This window comes from Myotis daubentonii, chromosome 2 (assembly GCF_963259705.1).
Source record: "Myotis daubentonii chromosome 2, mMyoDau2.1, whole genome shotgun sequence".
Lineage (NCBI taxonomy): Eukaryota > Metazoa > Chordata > Mammalia > Chiroptera > Vespertilionidae > Myotis > Myotis daubentonii.
Genome location: NC_081841.1, coordinates 68,595,340 through 68,623,083, shown reverse-complemented (window position 1 = coordinate 68,623,083; position 27,744 = coordinate 68,595,340). Strand labels below are relative to the sequence as shown.

Below are 27,744 nucleotides of genomic sequence, written 5' to 3'. Positions count from 1 at the left end.
GGGGTCCGTGTAGCCCTCGAATGTGGAAGAGGATCCACAGGGCTGCTGGCGAAGGGGACTCTAGATACAAGACCACAGCTGTGGGAGACTGTGCCCCAGAAAGAAAGCCTGAAGTTCTATACTGGACATGCAGTGTGGGGAGAAAAAAAACGTGAATCGGTACGGTTCCTTTGTCTTTTTTACTTCCTTGCTTTTGCTGGCTAAGCTCAGTACATAAGATAGCTTAACAGGGGAGTTCTACCAAGCATTCAAAGAAGAACTAAAACCTAACCTCCTCAGCCTATCCCAAAAAATTCAAGAGGGACACTTCCAAGCTCTTTCTATGAAGCCAGCATTACTCTAATTCCAAAACCAGATAAAGACACCACAAAAAAAAAAAAAAAGAACTACAGGCCAATATCCTTGATGAACATAGATGCTAAAATCCTAAACAAAATTCTAGCAAATCAGATCCAGCATTACATTAGAAAGATCATACACCATGACCAAGTAGGATTTATCCCAGGGAGGCAAAGATGATACAACATCCGCAAATCAATAAATGTGATACATCACATAAACAAACTGAGAGACAAAAATCACATAATCATATCAATTGATGCAGAAAAAGCATCTGACAATATCCAACACACTTTCTTGATAAAAACTCTCAGCAGAGTGGGAACAGAGCCTTAACATAATAAAAGCCATATATGACAAACCTACAGCCAACATCATACTAAATGGGCAAAAAATAAACTCATTTCCCCTAAGGATGGATACAAGGCAGGGATGCGCACTTTCACCACTCCTGTTCGATATACTAATGGAAGTGCTAGCCATAGCCATAAGACAAGAAGAAATAAAAAGCATCCAAATTGGAAAAGAAAAAGTAAAACTGTCATTATTCACAAATGACATGATAATGTATATAGAAAACCCCAAAGACTCCATCAAAAAACAACTACATCTAATAAATGAATTCAGCAAGGTAGCAGGATACAAAATTAACACCCAGAAATCTATGGCTTTTTTATACACCGACTAGAGGCTCAATGCATGGAATTTGTGCAAGAGTAGGCCCTTGCAGCTGCCCTGGATGCTGCCTCGGCCCTCACAGCCCTGGCTATGTCCAGAAGGTCGTCTGGATGGTTGTTCTACTGTTCGTCCGTTCAGTCGATTTGCATATTACGTTTTTATTATTATAGATAATAAACTCACAGAAAGAGAAACTAAAAAAACAATCACATTTACCATTGTACCAAAAAAAAATAAGATACCAAGGAATAAACTTAACTAAGGAGGAAAAAGACCTGTACTCAGAAAACTAAAGGACATTGAAAAAAGAGATAGAGGAAGACATAAACAAATGGAAGAACATACCAAGTTCATGAATTGGTAGAATAAACATCATTAAAATATCCATACTACCCAAAGCAATCTACAGATACAATGCAATCCCTATCAAAATACCAATGGCATATTTCACAGACATAGAACAAACTCTCCAAAAATTCATCTGGAATAAAAAAAGATCCTGAATAGCCACAGCAATCCTGAGAAAGAAGAACAAAGTTGGAGGGATCACAATACCAAATATCAAGCTACATTACAAAGCCACTGTTCTCAAAACTGTGTGGAATTGGCACAAGAACAGACATATAGACCAATGGAACAGAACAGAGAACCTAGAAATGAACCCAAGCCATTATGCTCAATTAATATTTGACAAAGGAGGCAAGAGAATACAATGAAGTCAAAACAGTCTCTTCAATAAATTATGCGGGGAAATTTGGTCAGATATATGCAAAAAAATGAAACTAGATCACCAACTTACACCATACACAAAAATAAACTCAAAATGGCTAAAGGACTTAAATGTAAGATGGGAAACCATAAAAATCCTACAAGACTCCAAAGATAGCAAAATAGGAGACATATGTTGTAGCAGTATCTTTACCGACATAGCTCCTAGAGCAATGGATACTAAGGAGAAAATAAACAAATGGGACTACATCAAAATAAAAAGCTTCTGCACAGCAAAAGAAACCATCAACAAAACAAGAAAGCCACCTGCATGGGAGAACATATTTGCCAATGCTATTTCAGATAAGGGTTCAATCTCTAAAATTTACAGAAAACTCATATAACTTAACAAAAAGAAGATAAACGATCCAATCAAAAAGTGGGCAAAGGACCTAAGTGGACACTTTTCAAAAGAGGACAGACAGAAGGCCGAGAGACACATGAAAATATGCTCAAAGTCACTAATCATCTGAGAGATGCAAATCAAAACAACAATGAGGTACCATCGCACACCTGTCAGAATGGCTATCATCAACAAATCAACAAATGACAAGTGCTGGAGAGGATGTGGAGAAAAAGGAACCCTTGTGCACTGCTGGTGGGAATGCAGATTGGTGCAGCCACTGTGGAGAATAGTTTGGAGTTTCCTCAAAAGGTTAAAAATGGAACTCCCATTTGACCCTGAAATCCCACTTCAAGGAATATATACCAAGAAACCAGAAACAATCAGAAAGAATATATGCACCTCTATGTTCATAGCAGCACAATTTACAATAACTAAGATTTGGAAGCAACCTAAGTGCCCATCAGCAGACGAGTGGATTAGAAAACAGTGGTACATCTACACAATGGAATATTACGCCACTATAAAAAAGAAGGAACTTTTACCATTTGCAATAGCATGGATGGAACTGGAGAGCATGATGCTAAGTGAAATAAGACAGTAGGAGAAAGATAAATATCACATGATTTCACTCATATGTGGGATATAATGATCAACATAATTTGATGAACAAAAATAGATCCAGAGACAAATGGCAGGAGAGGTGTGGGGGTTAGAGAGTAACCAAAGGACTTGTATGCATGCATATTAGCATAACCAGTGGACACAGACACTGGGGCGGTGGGGGCTTGCACAGGGTAGGAATGGCTGGGGGTTGGGGGCGGAGGGGTCAATTGGGGAAAAAGGAGACATATGTAAAACTTTAGACAACAAATAAATAAAAAATTTTTAAAAGAAAAGGCATTCAAATTGGAAAGGAGGAAGTAATACTCTCATTATTTGCAGATGACATATAGTACATAGAAAACCGAGAAGACTCCACCAAAAAACTACTAGATTTAATAAATGAATTCGGCAATGTAGCAGAATTCAAAATTAACACCCAGAAATTAATGGAATTTTTATACACCAATGAATTATCAGCCCCAACCAGTTTGGCTCAGTGGATAGAGCGTCAGCCTGCGGACTCAAGGGTCCCAGGTTCGATTCCGGTCAAGGGCATGTACCCTGGTTGCGGGCACATCCCCAGTAGGGAGAGTGCAGGAGGCAGCTGATCAATGTTTCTTTCTCATCGATGTTTCTAACTCTCTATCCCTCTCCCTTCCTCTCTGTAAAAACTCAATAAAATATATTTTTTTAAAAAATAATGAATTATCAGAAAGAGACACTAAACAAAGAATCCCATTTATCGTTGCAACAAAAAAATTAAGGTACTTGGAAATGAACTTAACCAAGTAGAAAAAGATTTGTGCTCGGAAAACTACAGGATGTTAAAAAAAGAGATAGAGGAAGATACAAAGAAGTGAAAGAATATGTCCATGTTACTGGTTGGTAGACGTGAAATCATTAAAATGTCTGTACTACTCAAAGCAATCTACAGATTCAATGCAATCCCTATTAAAATACCAACAGCTTATTTCACAGATCTGGAGCAAATACTCCAAAAAGTTATATGGAATCAAAAAAGACCCTGAATAGCTGCAGCAATCTTGAGAAAGAAAAACAAAGTTGGAGGGATCACAATACCAGATATCAAACTATACTAACAAAGGCACTGTCATTAAAACAGCCTGGCACTGGCACAAGAACAGGCACATAGATCAATGGAATAGAACAGAGATCCCAGAAATTGACCCCAGCCATTACTCTCAATTAATATTTGACAAAGGAGGCAAGAACATACAATGGAGTCAAGACAGTCTCTTCAATAAATGGTATTGGGAAATTGGACAGATACATGCAAAACAATAAAACTAGACCACCAAGTTACACTATACACAAAAATAAACTCAAAATGGATGAGACTTACTTAAATGCAAGACATAAAACTATAAAAATCCTAGTAGAAACCTCAGGCAGAAAAATCTCAGACATCTCTTGTAGCAATATGCTTATAAACTAGTAGCCCTGTGAACGAATCTGCACCAGTAGGTCGCTGCCACCCTCCTGTAGCTCTCCGCCCACTGCCCCATCCTCTGGTAGCTCCCCCCACCACCCCCCATAGCTTGTTGCCCTGCCCTCTCCTGTATCTCTCCGCCTCCATCTTGCTTGCTGCCCTGCCCCCTCCTGTAGCTCTCTGCTGCCCGCTGCCCCGCCCTCCTGGAGCTCTCCCTTCGCCCTCTCATAGCTTGCTGCCCTGCCCCCTCCTATAGCTCTCCACAGCCCGCTCGTACCTCACTGGCCCATCCTGCTGCTGATCCGTGAAATGGTTGTGAGGCGATTGGTCGTTATGCCTCAAGGCGTAATGGCTAATTAGCACATTCCTCTCTTATTATATAGGACTAGTAGCCTGGTGCACGAAATTTGTGCACATTAAAAGGGAATTAACTAGCGGAAATATTTTAATATTGCTATTTGCCCTTTCTCTATAATAGAAGTGTGAGAGATAAAAAGAAATTAGTAAAATGTATATTAAAATAATATATAAATTTGTTAATAAACAGTATCAAAAGGATATAACAGAAGCATGATATAAAAACGACAAAAACATGATATAAAAACAACAGTATTGCAAACAATGTCTGATAAAGTTATTAAACTTATTCTAGTTATCTTCCTGTACACCACATTAAGAGTGAAAACACTTTCAGAGTGCTCGATTAATTTTTTGTGGTGAAGTATTTAGAACTTTAATGTCACATGCTCTTCGAACTCGAGAGAAAGCATGTGCGAAAATGGGTTTAGTTAGGAATATGTCTACTCTGTCTAGAGTTTGTCCTTGTGATTTATTAATAGTCATCACACATGCTGGCATCATGGGAAACTGTCGTTGAATCAATTTAAATGGGAGGCCAGTGTCAGATGGGGACAAATCAATTCTTGGAATCAGAACAATCTCTCCCTCTGCCGATGCTGTTAATACTTCAGCTTTGATAATGTTAGGTCATAATCTTCTAATAACAAATTTGGTACCATTACAAAGACTCCATTTACTATTAAGATTTCTCAATAGCATGATGATTGTACCCACTTTCAATTTTAATTTATGACACAGCATTCCCAAAGGAGTAATACTATTAAGAAATTCAATGGGAAAATTTTCCTTTTCAGCATCATCTGTGGAATTAATGGAATCATCACTCAAACATGTGTGAAAATCTCCATCAACTATATCCAAATTTTCTTCATTTAATTTTTGAACATGCTCATTTTTTGGACAAAGAATTGCATGTTTAGATATATTTTTAATATTATCTATAGATATAGTATTTCCAAAGGTAGCTTCAATAATAGATCCATTACAAATCATTTCACAGGGGATTTCAGTAATATCCATTCCTAAATGAAAACTGCTATCTAGTTTGCCATCTCCAAGTTTTACTAACCATTCACTATAAGCAGAATCCTCTGATCTCATATTTGTTGTAAGAGACAACTTTCTGAAACATCCCCAAACACTGCAGTACTTTAAACTTGTTTGTACTATGGCCAATCGTATACCATGCAGTACAATACTGAGACATTGTCTAAAATCCCCTCCAAGAAGGAGAACTTTCCCAACAAATAAAACATTCAAATTTCTCTTAGTAATCTGTCTGTGGCGTTTATAGCATGACTGGATGCCATGGTGCATTCATCAATAATGAGAAGATGGGCTTTTTTAATAGTTTTAGCAACTTCACTGTTTATATCAAGTCTAGAAATTGAAGTTTCATTTAGTGGAATGGGTAATTTATATTGGGAATGAAAGGTGCTTCCACCGAGAAGTAAATTTATAGCAATTCCTGTAGATGCTGTGGGTAAAACAATACTACTACGACCTCTAATATAATGTATTAAAACTTTATAAAGATATGCCTTCAGGCTCTGAGGGCCGGTTCCTGCCTCAAACCTTGCCCACACTGGAAACAGCTCTGGGAAACAGCTCGAGGAGGGCACAGTCCTTGGCAAAGCGATCCAGGACTCAGTGGGTCCATGCTCCGAGGGCAGGTTCCTGCCTCAAACCTCACCCGTACTGGAAACAGCTCCGGGAAACAGCTTGGGGAGGGCATAGCCGTTGCCAAGACAACCCCTGCAGGATTGACTTCCTTCCACTTGGTCGAGCCTCGGTCGTGACGTTACACCCAGGGTTTTTATATAAATAGATTTCCTAGGGCAGTGGTCGGCAAACTCATTAGTCAACAGAGCCAAATATCAACAGTACAACGATTGAAATTTCTTTTGAGAGCCAAATTTTTTAAACTTAAACTATATAGGTAGGTACACTGTTATTAACTTAATTTGAGTACTTCTATGCTGGCCTTTGCTAAAAATGTATGTTCGCTGAGGTCGACCCCTTCCAACTCTCCCATCCACACTTGTCTTGTATACTTGTTTCATCTATCTCCTTTCATTCAGCCTCTCTATATGTCCAAACCATCTCAACATACCTTTCTCAATCCTCGACACTATATCTTCTTTCACTCCACAACGTTCCCCAAAATTAACGTAATAAACTTTAAAGTTTTAAGTCAACTTCGCACTGTACGTGCGCACCCGCACGTGGTATTTTGTGGAAGAGCCATACACAAGGAGCCAAAGAGCCGCACATTTGGCTTGTGAGCCGCGGTTTGCCGACCACTGTCCTAGGGCAAAGGAAACTAAGGAAAAAGTAAACAAATGGGACTACATCAAAATAAAAAGCTTCTGCACAGCAAAGGACACCATCAACCAAATGAAAAGGGAGCCCATGGTATGGGAAAACATATCTGGCAATGATACATCTGATAATATATATAAGAAACTCATAGAACTTAATAAAAGGAAGACAAATAATCCAATATATAAATGGGCAAAGGACCTAAATAGACACTTCTCCAAAGCAGACATACATATGGCCAAGAGACATATGAAAAAATGCTCTAAGTCACTGATCATCAGAGAAATGCAAATTAAAATGATAATGAAGTATCATCTCACACCTGTCAGAATAGCTACCATCAACAAATCAACAAATGATAAGTGCTGTTGAGGATGTGGAGAAAAGGGAACCCTAGTACATTGCTGATGAGAATAGAGACTGGTGCAGCCATTATGGAAAACAGTATGGAGTATCCTCAAAAAATTAAGTATGGAACTGCCATTTGACCCAGTGATCCCACTTCCAGGAATATATCCTAAGATACCCGAAATACCAATCAGAAAGAATGTATGCATCTCTATAGCCATAGCAGCATAATTTACAATAGCTAAGATTTGGAAACAGCCCAAGTGCCCATCAGTAGATGAGTGGATAAAAAAGCTATGATACATTTACACCATGGAATTCTATTCAGCAGTAAAAAAGAAGAATCTCTTACTCTTTGAGACAACATGGAGGGACTGGTAAGAGTATTATGTTAAGCAAAGTAAACCAGTCAGAGAAAGACAATTATCACATGATCTCACTCATATGTGAAATCTAACAAAATAAATTGATGAACAAAACAGATCCAGAGACATAGAAGCATGGAACCGACTGTGGAATCTCAAAGGGAAGGTGGGGGAGAGTGGGGGAGTGGGAAGAGATTAACCAAAGTATTTGTATGCATATATGCATAACTCATGGACACATAATAGGGTGGGGAAGACCTGGGGGGTGGGGAGGTGGTAGTGAAGGCAGGCTAGAAGAGGTCAATGAGGTAAAAAAGGAGACGTATATAATATTTTCAACAATAAAGATTTAATAAATAAACAAGTAAGAAAATAAAAAATATTTTCAGCCAGAAAAACCCTAACCAAGGATACATTTTTTGAGTAATCTCAGAAACCTGGATTATTTGTAAGTAATGTGACTGAAGATATAAACTATTTTTAGAGTAGAATGAGCAGGAATTAGGAAATAACTTCATGTGTAAAATATAACCTCATCTTATTCCCTTCTTAAGTGAAAATTTTGGAATTCTATATTAATATGATTCATGAATTAACCATACTGTGAAATGATACAAAGTTCTTTTCAAGCTGGGTTATGAATAACGAAATGCCACATAACCTAGAATCATAATATTCTTAAAATAACTTACCAGAACCTATCAAAGATTCAATAACCCAAGTAGTGTGACCAATTGAAACTATGAGTCAAGGTAGTTGGAAATGGTGGTGAGGCAGGAGCTACAGCAAGTATAAATAATTAGCAATGGCCATGTTAGTCAAGTCTATGAGAACAACTCAGAACAGAAAAGGTTACAAGAACCAATTTCTCATAGGATTTACTCTGGCTTATTAAAATCATAAAGATCTGGCAAGAAACTTCAGACATCAAGTTAGGGGAAATTCTAGAAAGGTAAAATATGACAACTGTCTTGTGTGCTATTTAAAATCCTCACCCAAGGATATGTTTTCTTTTTTAATTATTATTAATTTTAGAGAGAAAGGGGAAGGAAAAGGGAGGGAGAGGAAAAGAGAAAAAATGAGAGACAGAGAGACAGATATATTGGTTGCCTCCTGACCAGGGATCAAACCCGAAACCTAGGTATGTAACCTGACCAGGAATTGAACTGCAACATTTTTGGACAAAGTTTGAACCAACTGAGCCACCTAGTCAGGGTGACACTGTTTTTTTTTATTAGGGGTAGTGCCCAAACCAGTCAGTCTTATAATCACAGACTCTGCTAATTGTACATGAATATCCATTTACAGATTTTCTCCACTCCTCATTTTTCCAAGCTGAGGGAAGAAAAACTTGAGCTAAAATTAAGGATTAGCAGATTAACCAATGCTGTTACTATCACCCTAATTGCTGTCACGTCCTAGAGCAGTGATGGCGAACCTTTTGAGCTCGGCGTGTCAGTATTTTGAAAAACCGTAACTTAACTCTGGTGCCGTGTCACATATAGAAATTTTTTGATATTTGCAACCACAGTAAAACAAAGACTTATATTTTTGATATTTGTTTTATATATTTATTAAATGCCATTTAACAAAGAAAAATCAACCAAAAAAATGAGTTCACGGTGTCATAAGTTCGCCATCACTGGCCTAGAGGAAATGAAACTTGTTGGATGGAAGGGAGAGAGGGAGGCTGGATATGTTTCTGTGCAGAAAGCCTAAAGCTTTGAACTTTGAATCATTCTGTATTCTGAATCATTAAATAACTTGACAATGAATTATTACCAAATGAATAAAGTAGATTTTCCTTGAAAAAATTAAACTAAAATGTTTTATTTTAATCACTATTTAATAGCACCAACTTTATAATTAACCTTCATTTAAAAGCTCAAAAAGAAAACAGTAGGTTGGGGGTTAGGAATGTGAAGGGATTGAGGTAAAAGAGGTACAAAAAGAGAAAGAACTCATGGGCATGAACAACAGTGTGGTGATTACGGATAGGGGTAGGTGGAAAAGAGTATAGGTCACCTAAATGGTGATGGAAAAAATAAAATAGAATAAAAAGAAAACAGTAATATTACACTTCAACCATCCTTTCAGCATCCTTACAGACTACAGAGGATGGATACTAACTTAATGAGAAACAAGACTCTAGCATTGTAAGGACAGAAGTGAATGACAAATTCAGTAAAATGGTGGTCTCTGAGCATCCTGGGATTTTCATTTCTATTTCTTCTATATTCTAACCAATTTTGTCCACATTTCTGTAATTCTCCATTACCCTAAATATAGCATAAGACTTCGGTTTAGTCTTCCAGTATTAATACGTATAAAAGCAAGCTCTGAATCCAGCCACAAAGTTATAAATTATGTATCAGATAATATAAGTTTTTACATATATACACACACCTGAAAATTTGTGTTGACATTACAAGAATACACATTTATTAGAAGCATATTTTGAAAAATGTCCCCAACTATTTAAACTGTCAAACCCATTACATATGTACTTTAAATTATAACCCAAATTTTTCAAATTGAGGTATATCCAATATGCTGGTTCTAGTTAAATACAACATATTAAACAGTTCAATGTAGCTATCTGACCAATAAGGAAAAAGGAAAATAAATCTTACCTGGTAGTTTCTTTTTTCAGATAATGTATGTCCATCAGTCCTCACCATAGAGTCGTGTCCTTTCCTCACAGTACTGGAGGCAATCAAACAGAACTGTCACTCAAGGGTCGTGTCACAGGAAGGACCGCCCACCAGTTCTCCCTCTAGAGTGGAATTATCCAAAAGCCATCAAAATTACTAACATGTAAATATATGAACAGTAACAAAAATATCCAATATTATACATAGAAAACAAAACAAAAAGTACTTTTTAAATATTCTACCTGATCTTCCTCTCAACTATCTGGGGAGAGCTAGATGGGCAGTCATACTTTGAGATAGAAATTATTAAATATGAAAAACTCTTCCTTCCCACTTCTCTCTACAGTTAAAACTGTCTGCCAGACCTCATATACAAGGTAGAAACTTATAAAAATGGAGTTGACAAAAATGTTCAGCCCTCAGCTGACATTTTTTCTGTTAAATGTTCTTCTGTTAGTCTCAGAAATATCGAATTAATTCAGATTTAGTCGATATTTCTGAGACTTAAAATCCCTCTCTTCCAAATACTTTATATAGTACTCATTCAGTTTATGATGTTTATTCCTATGCGATATAATGAAATAAATGTTCTTATGACTAGTAAATGAAACCCAAATCAATACTTATTAAAATTTACTTCAATGAAGAGTAGTAACATATGTTAACTTCCTGAAGCCTTTGTCTTTCAATCCTCCAATTTCATACACATTCTAATAGAATTTGCTTTACTACAATATGGAAGAAAAATAAGGGGGCTCATGTCTTAACCTCAATAAAGATAAATAAGTCCAAAATGACTAGGCACATCAGATACAAAAAATTCAGTGTAGGAGAAGTGATAGTCGCTAGAGATGTTAACTTAAAAACTGTAAACTGAAAATGAGATAAAAACCAAAAATGGCATATACAAAAAAAAAAATGGAAGCACAGATTTTATAAACAAATATCTCTCACCAAAGTTTTAGTGAAATGTTTACCCTAGGAAAGTAGTAAGTGTATCTAATCCTATCTAATAAAGAGGGAATATTTTAACTGACTGCCACGCCCTCAAAGATGGCCAGCAGGGGAGGGCAGTTGTGGGCGACCAGGCTGGCAGGGGAGGGCAGTTAGGGGCAACCAGGCTGACAGGGGAGGGCAGTTGTGGGCGACCAGGCTGGCAGGGAAGGGCAGTTGGGGGCGACCGGGCCGGTAGGGGAGCAGTTAGGCGTCCATCAGGCTGGCAGGGGAGTGGTTAGGGGGTGATCAGGCTGGCAGGCAGAAGTGGTTAGGGCAATCAGGCAGGCAGGCAGGCAGGTGAGCGGTTGGGAGCCAGCAGTCCCGGATTGTGAGAGGGATGTTTGACTACCCACAGATATTGGGTCTAAAGCAGTGGTCGGCAAACTGCAGCTCGCAAGCCACATGCAGCTCTTTGGCCCTTTGAGTGTGGCTCTTCCTAAGCCTTAGGAGTACCCTAATTAAGTTAATAACAATGTACCTACCTATATATTTTAAGTTTAAAAAATTTGGCTCTCAAAAGAAATTTCAATCGTTGTACTGTTGATATTTGGCTCTGTTGACTAATGAGTTTGCCGACCACCGATCTAAACCGGCAGTCAGGCATCTCCCAAGGGGTCCCAGATTGGAAAGGGTGCAGGCTGGGTTGAGGGACACCCTCCTCCCCCAGTGCATGAATTTCCTCTAGTGATCTAATAATAGTTGCTAACCATTAAAATTACATTCAAATTTAGAGCAATTATTTAACATCATAAGAAATATACTTTGGGAGAGGATAAGAGAAACACCTACTTTAAATTCATAAAAAGTATGAATAAATTTTATTAAAATCAACACACACATACATACACATACATATGGACTACCTCCAAAAAAGCAATCTAATAAGACGAGCAGAAACATTTCCAAGGAAAACAAGTCATTAAGAATTAAAGTTTTAAAAAGAATCTACATAATGAAAACCTGTATTTTGCCTTATTTTATTACAGAGTTAGTCAAGCTACTTAACTTTTATTATCTTACATTGTATATGTTTGGTGAAATATTTTAAGATTCCTTACTCTAAGGCAAAAATGTAACAAACAGCCCATTACCAAATTTAAATGTACCACTGGAATTAAGTTTTTCTTTCTCAAATATAACAAATGAGAAAAGTTTGTTTTTTTTTAAGCCATAAGTAAGTATAATTACTGTTATAAATGTAACCCCTAACATCTAGTTAGGAATTAGGTTATTCATAAAGAAAAATTATATCAAGTAAATTTGGATGTCCAAGAATAGTTAGGTGACACACATTCAGCTCTAATTTAAATTTTCATGATCGTTACAAAATGAGAGCGACACTGTTTTACTAAGCATTCCCAAAACAACATTAACCCTGTTTTAATGTTAGTGTTTTATAGTATTAATAGATTTTAAAACAGTATTTGCCTTACTATTAATGTATTCATGGCAACTCTGAAGTCAATGTATAATAGTTGGATTTTCCATTGTTTCTTATAAAATAAAAATGTGTTTCTTCTTAAATATGTTTAAAGTCCATGCATTTTCTTCAAATTATGCTAGTTTCATCAAAAGATAAGTTACAAATTTAAAATCGGGTAAGGCATTTTTCAACAGTATAACTTAACTATATAAAACAGATAATTATTACTATATATGCTAAATAACTTGATTAAAAATAAAAGTTAATATTTATTCTGTAAATTTACCAGGTAAATGAAAAATAACTTTGGAATACTATAAATTTTAATACAAAGGGAAATACTGTTTTGTTTCCCTCTTAGGATAACTTAAAATATTTCATGGCTTAAGGTTTCAAGCAATATCACTATATGCTTTAACCAATACAGGAACAGATATTCTATACTGAAAAATAACTAAGAATTCATTATCTCCTTTAAGTAAACAAAGAGAAAAAGAAATAAACACACTCTATTTTCTTCCAGGTAAACATGACAGCTAACATTTGTTACCACTATCTTGCATTGGATAAAAATGTTCAGTAATAGATTGTCTTGATATTTGTCATATTTGTAATGAAATGATGTGCAATAGATTAAAGAAGATGTGAGTATGTATGTGAAGCACAGTATGTGAAAAGCAGCAAGCATGAGAGAGAACATGCACTCCAACTGCCTAAATTTATTAAAGTTTATACATTGGTTTTCTAAAAAGTCCGACAAATATTCAAAAAGGCAGAAAAGACAAATATTTACAAAACCAAAATGAAATGGCCTATAAGGCAGGGATACCTTCCAAGATATAAAACAAAACAAGAACAAAACAGAGACTGCATTTACCCTCCTACCTTAAAAAAGCAGAAAACTAGACAAAATATGTGAAACTAATTTTCAGACACTGGACATTATCTAAGAGCAGAGATCTTCAAGAGGAAAAAAAATGAAGTAACCCTATTGCCTGCAGAGTTATGATGCTGAATGAAACCGGGAAGGTAGAGATGGGACCCATTCAGAGCCCAATGGTCTCACTGAATTAAAGAGAGTTCAGAGTTAGGGGAGACACCAAGGCAGCTAGAATTTGCAGAACTAATGAAGAGAAGGAAGCTGCAGGGGCAAAGAACTCCAAAGATCAAGAGAGAGATTCTCCTTAAGGTTTTGGCTGAGTAATGATCTGTGCATGCATATGAAAAAAGGATTGAGTCTGGAGAAAAAAGCCTCTGAAAAGTAGAAGTCAGGCCCTGGCCAGTTGCTCAGTGGTTAGTATGTCGGCCCACAGGCTGAAGGGTTTTGGGTTCAATTCCTGGTCAAGGGAGCATACCTTGTTTGCAGGTTTGATCTGCAGCCCTAATAGGGGTGGGAGGCAACAAATCAATGTGTCTCTCTCACATAAATGTTCTTTTTCTCTCTGCCTCCCCAGTCCCTCTCATTCTCTGTAAAAATCAACCGAAGAAATACCTTCAGGTGAGGATTAGGAAAAAAAAAAAAAAAAAAAGGAGTCAGAACATTCCCCAGACCTTCTGTTTCCATTAATCAGAAGGTAGTTAATGCCTTATAAGGTTGTATGAGTATGTTTTATACAATAGGATGTTCTAAACCAGCACTAACAAAGCTTAAAACTGCTGGGCCAGCGTGGCTCAATGGTTGAGCATTGACCTATGAACCATTAGGTCATGGTTTGATTCCCCATCAGGGCACATGCCCAGTTGCAGCCTCAATCCCCAGTGTGAGGTGTGAAGGAGGCAGCCAATCAGTGATTCTCTGTCATCACTGATGTTTCTATCTCTCTCCCCATCCCTTCCTCTCTGTAATCTATCCTCCTATCTAATAAAAGAGTAATATGCAAATTAACCATCACTCCAACACAAGATGGATGGCAGGGGAGGGCAGTTGGGGGCGATAAGGCCAGCAGGAGATGGCAGTTGGGAGGGACCAGCCCTGAAAGGGAGGGCAGTTGTGGGCGATCAGGCCAGTAGGGAAGGGCAGTTGGGGGGGGACCAGGCCTGCAGGGGAGGGCAGTTAGAGGTGATCAGGCCAGCAGGGGAGCAGTTAGGCGTCGATCAGGCTGGCAGGGGAGCGGTTAGGGGCAATCAGGCAGGCAGGCAGGCAAGAGGTTGGGAGCCAGCAGTCCTGGATTGTCCCAGATTGGAGGGTGCAGGCTGGGCTGAGGGACACACACCCCCGTGCACAAATTTCGTGCACCGGGCCTCTAGTCCTAATAATAGAGAAACATGGTAATTAACCATAACTTCATTACCCTTCCCATTGGCTAATCAGCGAGATATGCAAATTAACTGCCAACCAAGATGGTGGCCGGCAGCCAGGCAGCTGAAACGAACAGGAAGCTTGCTTGCTCCACCGCCTGCCGCTACCCGCCTCTGACCTTGCACTCTAAGCAACTATGTTGCAATTATATAAGTTAAACAATCCCCAGAAACCTGCTTTCAGCCGTCAGAGCTGTAGCAAGCAGGACCGCAACAGTGTTACAATTATAGAACCCAAACAAACCCAGATACCTGCTTTCAGCAGCCGAGGTCTCAGAGCTGGAGCTGGCCTCAGAGCTAAAGCCAGCTCTCACCTCCAGTGACAGCCATAGAAGATAAATAAATCCCAGAATAAAAAAAAAAAAAGAAAGAAAAAAAGGAGAGGCTGGGAGCTTCAGTCACCCGCCAGCCTGAAAACGGCCCTCAGCCCCTCACCCAGAGTGGCCAGGCACCCCAGTGGGGACCCCCACCCTGAAGGGGGTGTGATCAGCTGCAAACAGCCATCATCCCCTCATCCAGGCTGGCCAGGCACCCAAGTGGGACCCACACCCTGAAGGGGGTGTGGCCAGCCTGAAAACAGCCCTCCGCCCCTCACCCAGGCTGACCAGGCACCCAAGCGGGACCCCCACCCTGATCCAGGACACCCTTCAGGGCAAACCAGCCGGCCCCCACCCGTGCACCAGGCCTCTATCCTATATAGTAAAAGGGTAATATGAAAACTGACCCTAACAGCAGAAAGACTGGGAATGACTGGTCACTCTGAGACACACCGACCACCAGGTGGCAGACTCTCAATGCAGGAGCTGCCCTCTGGTGGTCAGATTGCTCTCACATTGGAGGACCTGTGCTCAGCCACAAGCCAGGCTGATGGCTGCCAGTACAGCGGTGGTGGTAGGAGCCTCTCCCACCTCCTCAGCAGTGCTAAGGATGTCCGACGGCAGTTTAGGCCTGTTCCCCGCTGGCAAGTGGACATCCCCCGAGGGCTGCCGGGCTGCCAGAGGGATGTCTGATTGCCATCTTAGGCCCAATCCCCCGGGGAGCGGGCCTAAGCCAGCAGGTGGTCATCCCCTGAGGGGTCCCAGACTGCAAGAGGGCACAGGCCAGGCTAAGGGACGCCCCCCTCCCCCCCTCCCCGAGTGCCCAAATTTTTGTGTACCGGGCCTCTAGTGTATATATAAAAGACTAAGCGACCATCCAATTGGTAGCTATGATGCGCAATGACCACCAGGGGGCAGATGCTCCAACCATTAGAGGAGGGAGCCTGATTCCTTACGGAATCGGCTATGGGTTAGGTTCATGCTGGTGCACTGTCTGCCCCAAATCTGCTTCACCCATACCCCAGACCCAGAGAGGGGGAAGCCTGAGTTGGGGGTGTATCACCTCTGGCAATCCAGGACCCCTCGGGGAAGTCGGAGAGCCGGCTTCAGCCCAATCCCCACAGGCCAGGCCGAGGGACCCTACTGGTGCACCAATCCATGCACCAGGCCTCTAGTCCTATATAATAAAGGTCTAATATGCAAATGGTCGTCACGCCATCAGGCCTTAACGGCTCAGACACTCAACACTGTAGAGAGAGGAATGGGGACCAGCCAGGCACAAATAAGCTCATGAGAGAGGAATGGGGACCCCAACTGCCCTCCTTTTCAGGCCTAGTCCCTCCCAATTGCCATCCCCAACCAGCCATCTTATGATCACATGGGAGTGGCCATCTTGTGTTGGAGTGATGGTCAATTTGCATATTACTCTTTTATTAGACAGGAGGATAGATTACAGAGAGGAAGGGATGGGGAGAGAGATAGAAACATCAATGATGACAGAGAATCACTGATTGGCTGCCTCCTTCACACCTCACACTGGGGATTGAGGCTGCAACTGGGCATGTGCCCTGATGGGGAATCAAACCATGACCTAATGGTTCATAGGTCAATGCTCAACCATTGAGCCACGCTGGCCCAGCGGTTTTAAGCTTTGTTAGTGCTGGTTCAGAACATCCTATTGTATAAAACATACTCATATAAATCTTATAAGGCATTAACTACCTTCTGATTAATGGAAAAAGAAGGTCTGGGGAATGTTCTGACTACAAATGAGCTAGCAAGAGAGGAATGGGGACCAGCCAGACTGCAGCCCAGGGGAGGGACAAGCCTCATGCCCCATGGTCCCGGGCGACAGCACCTGAAACCTGCGGCCCAGGAAAGGAACGAGCTGCCCACCCTGCAGTCCTAGGTGCTAGCGCCTGTGGCTGCAGGCCCAGGAGAAGGACAAGCTGCCCACCTTGCGGTCCCAGGTGCCTGTGGCTGTGGCCCAGGCGAAACTGCCCGCCCACAGTACCCTGCAGCTGCAGCCGGCCCGAGCAAAGCTGGCCCAGGTCCTTGGTGCCTGTGGCCAGCCAGGAGGAGAAAAGCCTGGGTCCCGGGTGCCTGCGACCAGCCAGAGAAGGGAATTCTGGGTCCTACGTGCAGGGCAAGGCAGAGGTGGTTAGGGGCAATCAGGCCAGCAAGGTAGCAGTTAGGGGCGACCAGGCAGGCAGGCAGAGGTGGTTAGGGGTGATCAGGCAGGCAGGCAGGTGAGCGGTTAGCAGCCAGCAATCCCGGATTGCGAGAGGCAGTTGGACATCCCCTGAGGGGTCCCGGATTTGAGAGGGTGCAGGCTGGGCTGAGGGACCCCCCCCCCCCGCAACGCATGGATTTCATGCACCGGGCCTCTAGTGTATATATATATAAAAAGCTTAAAACCTAACCTCAGAAGGATCAAGCTAATTCTAAGTACACCTGTACACCCAAATAAAGCCCAACAATCTCTCTCTATATATAAAAGGATAATATGCTAAGTGTCCGACTGGTTGCAATGATGTGCACTGACCACCAGGGGGTAGACACTCAATGCAGGAGCTGCCATGATGCACACTGGCCATTTACAGAGAAATGGCACTGTGGACCTGGTGTCCACAAAGCAACACTTGGCTTCCCCCAAGTGGGACACAGGCCGTGCCACCACCTCAGAGCAATAGCCCACCAAATCACAGCCGATGCTGCCGAGACCCCATGGCACAAAATGTGGCCCACAGCCCAGCCCAGAAACGGTGGCTGTGGGATCCGAGTAATGATGTCACATAGCAATGCCCAGCTTCCTCTCCCTAGCAACAGGCCATTTAACAATAAGTGGCACCACGGACCTGGTGCCCACAAAGCAACACTCAGGCTTCACCCAAGTGGGACACTGGCCCCAACACCAGCCTGGAGCGACACCCCACCAAATTGCAGCCAACGCTGCCAAGACCTCATGGAGCAAAATGTGGCCCACAGCCCAGCCCAGCCACCATGGCTGTGGGCTCTGAGTAATGACGTCACATAGCAACACCCAGCTTCCTCTCCCTAGCGACTAGCCTCCTTGCAGTTTCTTCAGCCCAGAAACATGACTTGCTTTATAGCCAGGTGCAAACATTTCACACTTTAACCAAATGTCTGTGAAGCATTTTCCCGTGTCTCATCTCATTTGATCCTCACAGAAGTCCTGGAGTAGGCAGAAAGGAGACTTGATGGAATCTATTTTCTTTTCATTAGCTGGAAAAACGGAGATTTAGAAAGCTTAAAAACTTGACCTGACTGAAAAGAAGTAAGAAATAGTGGACCTTGAAAATGACTTCAGGTTTTCTCACTGCACAGAAATATAGTCAAACACTGCTGCAGTTAAAGATTTTACCCTTTGTTCTCCCTGTGTGATATACAATAATAATCTGCTTTGTTTTGATAGTCACTATGTTGCTGACAATTACCCAAAAGAGAAGTTGGAGTGCTTCACTGGGCTGGAAAAAATTTAGCAAAATCAAAAAGCAGGTCTAATTAAGCAAGTTTATCTATATACATAAAGCTCTTGCTGGCGCCAATTGCACGCGTGTGTTTTGATCTGTCATTGTCGATCATGAATTTGGTTGACACTTCTATTATAGAGAAAGGGTGAATAGCAATATTAAAATATTTCTTCTAATTTCCTTTCAATGTGCACGAATCCGTGCACCAAGCCACCAGTATTTAAAATAATACCACACTCAAGCATAAAATGATGTTAGATTTATAGTATCAATTATATTGTGCTGATTTCTGGCTATAATAATGTACTATAGTTGATGACATTATTACTATATAAAGTAAGATGACATCACTATAGGAATAGGTGATAGGTACATGGGATTTCTCTGTACTACTTTTGTACCTTCTTATGAGTTTATAACTATTTTAAAGTTAAAGATTTTTAAAAGGTCAAATTGATCTAGAGCAGGGGTTAGGAATGTCCGGCCCATGGGCCCTATAAGGCCTGCAAAATCACTTGGTCTGGCTCTGCCAAGGCATTAGGGGTGAGTTAATTAAATGTTTTACCAAATATAGCAGGCTAATTTTCAAGTTGATAATTTTGTATGGCCTGCACATGATGTTATAAATATCCAAATGGCCCAACTATTAACCAAGAATTCTAAATCTAGTTAAAATATCTTTCAAAAATAAAGGCAAATATAGCCACTTTGGAAGAATTTGGCAGTTTTTAATAAAATTAAACTTAAAATACAATCCAGCAATTGTGCCCCTGGGTATTTACCAAAGTCAATTAAAAACTTAGGTTCATACCACAATCTATACCTGAATGTTTATACCAATGAAGGCATCCTTCATGAGGTGAATAAACAAAATAGAACATCTACACTAATAAAAGGGAAACATGCAAATTGGTGTCACTCCGCTATACCTACCAGCCAATCAGGGCAAGTATGCAAATTAACCCAACAAAGATGGTGGTGGCCACGGAGCTGGAGGCTTGAGTTGCCCCCGGCGATGGAGGAAGCCAAGTTTCCAGCCCGCCCTGGCCGCCGCTCAAGAGAGAGAACAACACGCAGGCACGGCCAGGAGCCTGAGAGATCAAAACAGAGGGGCGCCTGCTCCACGCCTCCATGGTGTGGCTGGGGGCAGGCCCCCAGTGGACATACACACACACAGGGTGCCTGCTCCAAGCCTCTGACATGGCTGAGGGCAGGCCCCCAATGGGGATGGACACACACACACACACACCCGGCGCGCCTGCTCTGAGCCTCTGTGGCATGGCTAGGGGCAGGCCCCAGTGGAGACACACACACACACGGCGCCTGCTCCAAGCCTCTGCTGCCAGACTGTGGCTAAGCAATCAGTAGGACATCCACTGAGGGCTCCTGGACTGTGAGAGGGGACAGGCTGGACTGCGGGACCCCCCCCCCCCAGTGCACGAATTTCGTGCACCGGGCCTCGTTATACAATAAAATTCTATTCAACAATAAAAAACAACAAGCTATTAATTCATACAACATGGATAAATCTTAAATGCATTTTGCTAAGGGAAAGAAAGAAACTCGACCAAAAAGGCTATATATTAAATGTTTCCATTCATATAATATTCTGGAAAGGCAAAACAGATTAGTAGTGCCAGGGAACTGAAGAGGGGTACAGGGAGCAATTGAAAAAGAGGATACACAGAGTTGCACCACCAGCAGACTGAGGGAAGGGAGGAGGTAGCCCATCCGTATGCAGGCCACTGGGGACTGAAGAATGCGCCCCCATCCCACTTCCCAGGTATGTGAACCTGTAAAATTATGACTTCCAAGATGATATAGTATATTTTAATTGTAGGGGTTCTATTTCCCCAGTTTTTGTCCCATCCAGGCTTTTTTACTTCAATTGGCCCATAGAGAGAAAGATCTGGTGACTTCCCTGAGAGACTATATTAAGGAAGAAGAAGACAAATTAGAAGAAATATAAAAATGGGCAGAGAATTTAGATCGGCTAGCTAGCACGATAAAAGATCCAGAAGGATTTGTCAGGCACCCAGTAAATGCATTCAAGTTAATGAAACCTCTGAACACTGAGTGGAGTGAGTTTGAGAACCTAATCCTCAAGGATATGTCAGATGGCTTTATCTCTAACCTAACCATTCAGAGACAGTACTTCCCTAATGATGAAGATCAGGTTGGGGCAGCCAAAGTTCTATTGTGTCTCCCAGACATCTACAATTTGAATACAGATACTATCTCAAAAGGTAATCTTCCAGGAGTAAAACACAAATCTTTTCTAATAGTTGAGGACTGTTTTGAGTTGGATAAAATGGCCTATACAGAAGATTATTACTATACAGAACTGTGAATTGAACAAGCACTCAGGAAGCTGGATGAAGGTGAGGTTTCTACCACTAATAAAGTCTCTGTTCTAGATTATTTGAGCTATGTGGTGTACCAGCAGGGAAACCTCAATAAGGCACTTTTGCTTACAAAGAAGCTTCTTGAACTAGATCCTGAACATCAGAGAGCTCATGGTAATTTGAAATATTTTAAGTATATAATGGCTAAATAAAAAGATGGTAATAAGTCTGCTTTAGATTACCAATCTGATCAGAAAACCATGCTGAAGAAGAAAGGGATTGCTATATTAACTGCCAGAGACAGAAGTAAGAAATGCTGTGCAGTGGGGAGGGTATCAAAATGACTCCACCAAGATAGAAAAAACTCTTTTGCCACTACCATGATGGAAACTGGAAACCTAAATTTATTCTGGATCCAGCCAAACAGTAGCATGAGTGGGACAAAAGTCGTATTATGCATTTCCCTGATATTATTTGATACATAAATTGAATGTCAAAGATCTAGCAAAACCAAGAATAAATAACTTTTTTTTCTATCCTCAATTTACTATACCTCTGTATCTTTTACTTTGTAAGATTACAGAAATTATAACTGATATGGCAATAACACCATATCACAATGAAGTTGTTAACTAAGCTGTATTTATGCCAGTTTTTCCTCAACACAAGTAACAAATCTTGTAAATGTGTTTTTAAAATTTTATTTCTTTAGGTGACATTGGTTAATAACATTATATATGGAAATAGGTTTTAAACTTTTAATTACGAAAATTATAGATGAGATTTTTATTTCACACTTAACAAATTTGTTTCAGCATCTTCCTGAAAAAGTTTCCTATGTACTTTGGAGCCCTTTAGTCTCAGAGGCTAAACAAAAACCAACTGTTTCATTCATCTATATTTTTATCTGAAAGAATACTTAAAGTATTTTTATTCCCTTTTAGGCACATTACTAGAAATATATAATTAGGCACAAGCATTATTCGAATTTGAAATATCATAGTTTTTTTTATTTCAACCTACATCATTTACCTTAATAAGAGAAACTTAATGTAAATGCAATCCTATAAACTGTTTAGTGTAGAATTCTTCTTTTGTGAGAAAGACTACCTTTAATGCTCTTGCCTTTTATTTTTTTACCATCAGCTTGTTTTTAAAATGTTGTTTAGTCTTCATTGTAAAGTACAATCTGCCATCGCTTTCATAAAGAGATGGTTAAATAAACACTAGGCATATTTTTGTCTTTTAATACACAAAAGTTGTCACATTTCTTTTTTTTTTTTAAATGTACTTCATTGATGTTTTTACAGAGAGGAAGGGAGAGACTTAGAAATATCGATGAGAGAGAAACATCCATCAGCTGCCTCCTGCACACCCCCACTGGGGATGTGCCCGCAACCAAGGTATATGCCCTTGACTGGAATCGAACCTGGAACCCTTCAGTCCGCAGGCCGACGCTCTATCCACCGAGCCAAACCAATCAGGGCTCTAATTTCTTCTTTATAGGTCGAGAAAGTAAATACATTTTAGACTTTACAGGCCATACAGTCTACCAAAAACACTCAACTCTGATGTTGTAGTGCAAAAGCAGCCATTAAAAATACAGAAACGATGTGGCTATCTTCCAATAAAACTTTATTTCCAAAAGCAGGTAACAGGCTGAATTCGGCCAATGACATCATTTGCTGAGCCTAGTTTTATTATAAAGGTTGAATTATCAGAATATTCGTACTGCAAAATGCCCTTCAAGTTAGAATTCTTGTTGTTGTTACGTTTTACTTTTCCACACTGCTACTTTTTGTTTATTACCAAAAGTTATATTTTAGGTGGAAAAGGTGGTCTAATAAATATGGGTACTTTACAGGTGAATCCTTATACATTTTCACTTATAATTACACTAGAGGCCTGGTGCACGAAATTTGTGTACCAGTGGGGTCCCTCGGCCTGGCCTATGGGATCGGGCCAAAACCAGTTCTCTGGCATACCCTGGGGGGTCCCGGATTGCAAGAGGGCACAGGCCAGGCTGAGGGACCCCACTGGTGCAAGTTCAGGGCCAGGGAGGGATGTGGGAGGTTGACCAGTCAGGGAGGGAACGCAGGAGGGCTCCAGGGCATGTCCGGCCCATCTCGCTCAGTCCTGATTGGCCAGACCCCAGCAGCAAGCTAACCTACTGGTCGGAGTGTCTGCCCTGTGGTGGTCAGTACATGTCATAGCGACTGGTTGACGGTTGACTGTCTGACCCCTGGTTGTCAGTGTACGTTGTAGCAAGCAGTTGAGCAGCCTTAGCATATCATTAGCATATTACACTTTGATTGAACAGCCGACCAGCCACTTAGCATATTAGGCTTTTACTATATAGGACTAGAAGCCCAGTGCACGAAATTCGGGCACTCAAGGGGAATCCCCTCAGCCCGGCCTGCACCCTCTCACAGTCCTGAAGCCATCCCGCGTTGAGTGTCTGGCCCCTGGTGGTCAGTGCATGTCACAGAGACCAGTCGTTCTGCCGTTCGGTCAATTTGCATATTAGCCTTTTATTATATAGGATAATATTCTATCATTCTCTTTTGAATTTCTATTGCAGTCCGTTATTTGTGATCAATAAACCCCAAAACAAAAAAAAAAAACAAAAAGAGGATACACAGGGAAACTTTTAAAGAGTTGGAACTATCCCATATGATGTTAGAGTGATGAGTATGATGCTATGCATATATTAAAAATTCACAGAACTTCACAATATAAAAGAGGAAATTTAAATGTATGCAAATTATAAAAACCAACTGGAGGTTAGAAAATCAGAACTGCATAGCCACACTGAAGGAGGCATGAAACTGGTGCTGACCTAAGTAATTTTGGAAAAGGGTGTCTTGACTGTTAACTATTAAGAAGAAAAAAAGAGCTCTACATAAACACTGTATTCTAGTTGGCAAAGTAATTCCTCACAGGGCTATCCTATATAATAAAAGAGAAAAATGGTAATTGGCGTACGATGATACCCTTTTCATTGGCTAATCAGGGCTATATGCAAATTAACTGCCAACTAAGATTGGCAGTTAACTGCCAACAAGATGGCGGTTAATTTGCATATGTAGGCACAATGCAGGGAGGCGAAAGGGAAAGCAGGAAGAAGCCCCCTGCCACTGACAGTGATCGGAAACCCAGGGGGGTGCTAAGAGCTGGGGGGAAGGGCAAAGGCGGCCCTGGGGCCGCCTTTGCCCTGCCCCCCAGTCATGATCAGAGAATCAGGTGCCTTTTCCGCCCTGGCCAGTGATAGCAGGAAGTAGGGGTGGAGCCAGCGATGGGAGCTGGACACGGTCGAAGCTGACAGTCCCGGGAGCTAGGGGTCCCTTGCCTGGGCCTAAAGCGGAGCCCACGATCGTGGGGCCGCTGCAGTTGCGGGTCCCCGCTGCCCGAGCCGGACGCCTAGGCCAGAGGCGTTAGGCCTGGGCAGGGGCGGAGCCTGCAACCGGGGGGAGCTGGGGGTCCCCTGCCCAGGTCTGACACCTCTGCTGGAGGCCTCAGGCCTGGTCAAGGGGCCGATCCGGTGATTGGTGATCGGAGGGTGATGAGGGTCAACTCCTCTGGCCGAGGCATCAGGCCTGGGCGGGGGGCTGAGCCTGGGATTGGGGGGATATGATGGTCCCCTTGCCCAGGCCTGAAGCCTGGGTCAGAGGCGTCAGGCTTGGGAGGGGGGTGGAGCAAGCGATCAGAAGGAGATGGGGGTCCCCTGCCCAGGCATGATTCCTGGGCCAGAGGCCTCAGGCCTGGGTGGGGGCCAGAGCCAGGGATCGGGGGGAGATGGGGGTCCCCTGTCCAAGCCTGACACCTCTGGCGGAGGCGTCAGGCCTGGGCAAGGGGCTGATCCTGCGATTGGAAGGTGATGGGGGTCAACGCCTGCGGGCTCCCAGTATGTGAGAGGGGGCAGGCTGGGCTGAAGACACTCCCCCCCCGCCCCCCACACCCAGTGCACGAATTTCGTGCACCGGGCCCCTAGTAGGTTAATAATTCTGAAACTGTTATGCATATATGCTGAAGAGAATAAGTAAAATGGATGGTGCTTTGTGCCAACTAGGTTTCTCCCAGTCCAAGAGAGAAGCTACAGATAAGCTAGGAGGAAGACTAGAATGAATTAGTCATGCACCTCTTAATGAAGGGATAGATTCTGAGAAATGTATTGTTAGGCAATTATCTTTGAAGCAACACCACAGATTGCACTTACACAATCCTAGATGGCAAAACCTACTACATACCTAGCTTATGGTATAGCTTATTGCTTCTAGGCTACTGGCCTGCATGGCATGTCACTGTACAAAACAACATGAGATTAAATCAAGCCCAAGAGAAAAAGATAAAATCAAGAGATGACATAAACACTAGATACATGTTATGCAGCTGGCATAACACAACAAACATACTGTTTTACAGTATACTATTTGTTAAATAGAAAGAGTACACTCTAAAATAACAATAAAAAGTATAGTCTAGTAAATACATAAGCCAGTAGCATAATAACTTATTATCAAATAGTATGTACTATATACAATTCTATGTGCTATACTTTTACACGACTAGCCACAGCAGGTTTGTTTACATTAACATCACCACAAAAACTGAGTAATGAGTTGTGCTAGGACATTAGGACAGCTACAATGTTGCTAAGTGATAGGAATTTTTCAGCTCCATTATAATCTTACTAGAGACCTGGTGCACGAAATCCGTGCACTTGGGACGGGGGCGGGGGTGTCCCTCAGCTGGCCTGCAACCTCTCACAGTCTGGGAGCCCTCGGGGGATGTCCGTCAGTCGGACATCCTTAGCGCTGCTGCGGAGGCGGGAGGCTCCCGCCACTGCCGCTGTGCTTGTCAGCCATGAGCCCGGCTTCTGACTGAGCGGTGCTCTCCTTGTGGGAGCGCACTGACCACCAGGGGGAAGCTCCTGCACTGAGTGTCTGCCTCTGGTGGTCAGTGTGTGTGGTGTGGTGGTCGATTTGCATATTAGATATTATTAGATAGAATAATATCTTTTATTAGATAGAATGGGGCCACCATAGTCTACACAATCTGTAGCTGAAAGAAACATTGTTATGCAGAGCATAATTGCATATGTACTAGATTAGAGCGAGAGACATCTCTACTGGTAACAGCTTGCTCTCAATTACAAGGCACTTTAAATACAGATTGTAAATTGTTCATACTGTTACAGAATAGATAATTTCACTGATGTCACTTGAAAATAAATTAAAAGTTGATAAAATGTTAGATGATTAACAGGTATGTTGAAATTATATTTTAAAGGTAAGTTTGATAAAAGGGTATTTAAAATATTTTTTTACATTGCAAACAAAGCTAATTTTGAAAAAACCCCAATTTTTAAAATATTTTCAAACAAGTTAAATTTATCTTTAATCTTTTTAACAGACTAGGAGCAATTAAATTTCAAGAATGCAAAGTAATTTATGTAACACGTGCATCAATAGTGTCTACTCATGAGCAATAATTTCTCTCAAATGAACACTTTTAGAGTAAATTTCTGAGTGCATCAGTATAAAGCAGCGGTTCTCAACCTGTGGGTCATGACCCCTTTGGCAGTCGAACGACCCTTTCACAGGGGTCACCTAAGACAGTGGTCAGCAAACTGGCTCCTTGAGTGTGGCTCTTCCACAAAATACCACATGCTGGCGCACATGTACAGTGCGATTGAAACTTCATGGCCCATGCCACAGGACCAAAGAGCCACATGTGGCTTGTGAGCCGCAGTTTGCCTACCACAGGCCTAAGACCATCACGCATATCAGATATTTACATTACGATTCATAACAATAGCAACATTACAGTTATGAAGTAGCAACGAAAATAATTTTATGGTTGGGTCACAACATGAGGAACTGTATTTAAAGGGCCAGAAGGTTGAGAACCACTGGTATAAAGGGTAAAGAATAAACATTTTATACTTCCTTTTCTGTGTTGAAAACCCTTAAAATAGATTTAGTCATGCTATCAGCTTAAAATCCAAGAAGCCAATAAGGGGGAAACATAAACTATATCTTAGGGTAAGAATCAAAAAGAAGCAGGCTTATTCATGCAGGATGTTTCCCCAAGTCAGAACCTAACAAAACTCCTCTACAAAATGACCCAACTTTGGAACATGCATTTTGGCCATGGTCAGATATGGGAGCACCTGGAGATTTTAACATGTCTAATAAAACTCTCCAAAGAATGGAAATGTAATAGGAAGGGGTGCGATGTATGCACAGAGATGCATACTGTTCTAAAACTGGAGATGATGCAACTTGAAAATGAGGAACCCAAGTGAGATTTTGGAGTGCTTCCCTGGGAAACAGAACAGCTAATTTTCATATCCATTTGAATGCCACAGTGACAGTGCTATACTTGCTTAAAATTAAAAGGTACATCAAGAATGAAAAACATCGTAAAAAAAAAAAAAAAAAGAACCTAACAAAAATTAAGCATTTATTACCTGGCCTACTAAATAACACCAGAACTCCAATTTTTCTCCATTCAGAAAGGCTTGTCAAAATAAGAAATCAAGGAAACTAAGATGGCGGCATAGGTAAACACCGAAATTGCTGCCTCCTACAACAACTTCAAAAATACAATAAAAAGACAAAACGGACATCATCCAG

General features: G+C 41.4%; 1 protein-coding gene and 1 pseudogene across 13 annotated transcripts in view; one reads left to right on the top strand and one right to left on the bottom strand.

Moving 5' to 3' along the window:
• The window catches only part of CNOT2 (CCR4-NOT transcription complex subunit 2), a 139,642-nt gene that overhangs the window by 81,714 nt on the left and 30,184 nt on the right, over nt 1-27,744 (bottom strand). For 8 of the 13 annotated variants that reach the window (XM_059683628.1, XM_059683627.1, XM_059683621.1 and 5 more), the window contains one exon: nt 10,213-10,285. The exons of 2 other annotated variants lie outside the window; for them this stretch is intronic. In XM_059683628.1, the coding sequence (XP_059539611.1) occupies nt 10,213-10,285 (73 nt within the window). Of the gene's footprint in view, nt 1-10,212; nt 10,356-27,744 lie in introns of all 13 variants that reach the window. 3 more of the 13 variants (XM_059683622.1, XM_059683617.1, XM_059683615.1) reach the window with 1 other exon arrangement.
• On the top strand, nt 20,565-21,742 carry LOC132225788 (prolyl 4-hydroxylase subunit alpha-1-like; annotated as a pseudogene).